Below are 2,489 nucleotides of genomic sequence, written 5' to 3' on the forward strand. Positions count from 1 at the left end.
GAGAGAGAGAGAGAGAGAGAGAGAGAGAGAGAGAGAGAGAGAGAGAGGAAATGTAAGCAATTGCTACCTTATAGTGTGAGCCTAACACATGGCCTACAATAGTGAATAAAGAGCCCAGGGGAAAAATAAAGATCTTACCTGCCTTTAAAGAACATCACCTCTCCCCTAAATGTAGTTATAGCATCAAAGGTTAGATGACTATCACATGGATGTGGTGTTGTTGCACCTGTTGGCTGGATGGGATTTGGTGAAGGGCCTAAAGAATAGAAGAGAGCTGGAGTTAGTTTCCATGGTTCTGAAAGGCCACCTGGAGGATGAAAATGCCTTCGACTGTGCAGCTAAGGATGACTCACTTACCATATAAAGCCTGGATGCGATTAATATCGTCCTGGTTTAGCACAAAGTCTTCAGTGTACCATGTGTAGCTGGGGAACATTAGTGCTCCTATATCTCTAGAATGAGTAAGTCCAAGGGAGTGGCCCAGTTCATGAGCCGTAACATAGAACAAGTTGAAATCTGGAAGGACAAAGTGATCCATCTAATTATTAAAAATGGGGTTGAGAATACCAACCAACCACAGCTCCCAGGGTCTAAACCACCAGCCTGGGAGCACTTAGGGAGGGATCCAGGGTTTCAGCTGAATACGTGTAAGAGCGGAGGGCCCTGCTGGGCATAGGTGGAAGAAGAGAACCTTGACCTCATTAAGGCTGGATGCCCCAGGGGGTGGGAATTTTGAGGGTGGGGAGGTGGGAGTGGGGGGTAGTAGAGGTTACATCCACAGAGAAGAAGGAGGAGGAGTGAGGGGATAGGAGGTTCCTGGGTGGGTGGGGGATGGGGTAAGGGGACAACATATGAAATGTAAATAAAACATCCAATAAAAAAATTAAAAAAAGGGGTTGAGGTATTATAAAGGAAATAATCTTCCAGGGTAAATGTTCACATCTTCGTAGTCACTTTTTGAACTACACGTATGTATCCACAGTCTTTTCCTGATGGTGAAAGCTGCGTCTATTAATTCTATTGTATAATAGAGCTCTCACTGACTTAAGGTCCAGCTCACATGAGTCCATGTTAACTCTGAGCTGGGATGAGTTCCTTCTCAGAGGAGCAATGAAGCTCTGCTAACAGTTAGCACTTCTTATTTACAAAGCTGATGGACAGGCAGTGTGTGAAATTTAGGAAATACAAAAAACCTTCCTTTTGAACAGAAAACTATTTGATTTTACTGTATCTTTGTTTGTTCATGAGCACATGTGTGCATGAGCACGAGTGCATACACATATGTGTGCATGTAAGCACAATGTGTACTGAGGATGTCTCTGTAGAAGGCAGAGAACAGCTTAAAGGACTCAGTTTTCTTCCACCAAATGGGTTCTGAGAAACAAAATGAGAATTTCAGATGTTGCGTCTCACCAGTCTTCTAAATTTTCTTTTTTCTTTCTTATTTATTTTTTAATTCATCTCTCATACAATATATCCTGACTGTACAGCAGCCCCTCTGCCTTCCACTCCTTCCAGCCTTTCCTTGACTTCTGGTCTCCCCCATATCTTTTCTGTTTCCCTTTAGAAAAGAGCAGGCTTCCCATTGATATCAACAGCACAACAGCATTCCATAAGACTATACACAAACCCTCATGTCATGGCTTGATGAGGAAACCCAGTAGGATCAAAAGGCTCCTGAGCACAGGCAAAAGTCAGAGACACATCAGCTCCCACTCTTAGGAGTCCCACAAACATCTCACGCTAAAGAACTGTAGGCCTTATGCAGGGGACCTAGCACAGATAAGAGAAGTTTTAGAATGACACATTTGCCATGGGGAAGATGATATGCAATCAGAAAATAATCCTGTCCCATGCTTCTCAATGTACTCCTAATCCTCTTGAGTGGCGGTAGATTCTCTGTTTCCATTAATGCACTCTGTCCACTAAATAAACCAACCCTGCAAGGAACTAGGAAGGGCCAGGTGAGCTGCGAGAAGAAATGTCAGTGAACTTACTCTCACTGTTGTCAGTCCATGTCTCATCAAGATCATAATGAACATCACCTCCCAAACGTGGGCCTGGAGGGAAAGTGTGAGCAAGTCCATAGTTAGGTCCATCAAATGGGTTGTTGTCACCATGGTCTGCAAAAAATGAAAATTCAACAAAAGACTCATTTAGTTCTCACATTGGTTAGTTCAGAGTTTTGTTGGGCAGTCAATGTACTTCCATCCAATGCGATATTATTTTTCTTCTCAACCTTAGAAAATAAAACACATTCTTCAACAAGAAACTCTTCCTGCAAAGCAGAGGAGATTGAAGGGCAATGTGAGGTTGAAGAGTTTACCTCCTCTGTGGAAGGAGAACACAATATCTCCTTCCTCTTCAAAGACCCTTTCAAATGTTAGTGGTGTCACATCACTCCAGACTTTAAAGGCTCTCTCGATGGCATTTTCCACAACTGCTCTTGGCAAATATGGTGTGTAGTTTAAAATGCTAAGAAAAAATAA

The 2,489-nt window shown here is 42.9% G+C and overlaps 1 protein-coding gene across 1 annotated transcript; it reads right to left on the reverse strand.

Annotated features, from left to right (window-relative positions):
* Positions 1–134: 134 nt before the first annotated feature.
* LOC114615737 (interstitial collagenase A-like) lies at positions 135–2,471 on the reverse strand (the record flags this gene model as incomplete). Its single annotated transcript, XM_028761386.1, has 4 exons — positions 135–256; positions 358–516; positions 1,998–2,123; positions 2,327–2,471. Coding segments are annotated over 4 exons (552 nt in total), but the record flags the coding sequence as incomplete, so codon positions are not given.
* Positions 2,472–2,489: the final 18 nt, after the last annotated feature.

Source organism: Grammomys surdaster, unplaced genomic scaffold (assembly GCF_004785775.1).
Source record: "Grammomys surdaster isolate TR1022 unplaced genomic scaffold, NIH_TR_1.0 138550, whole genome shotgun sequence".
Classification (NCBI taxonomy): Eukaryota; Metazoa; Chordata; class Mammalia; order Rodentia; family Muridae; genus Grammomys; species Grammomys surdaster.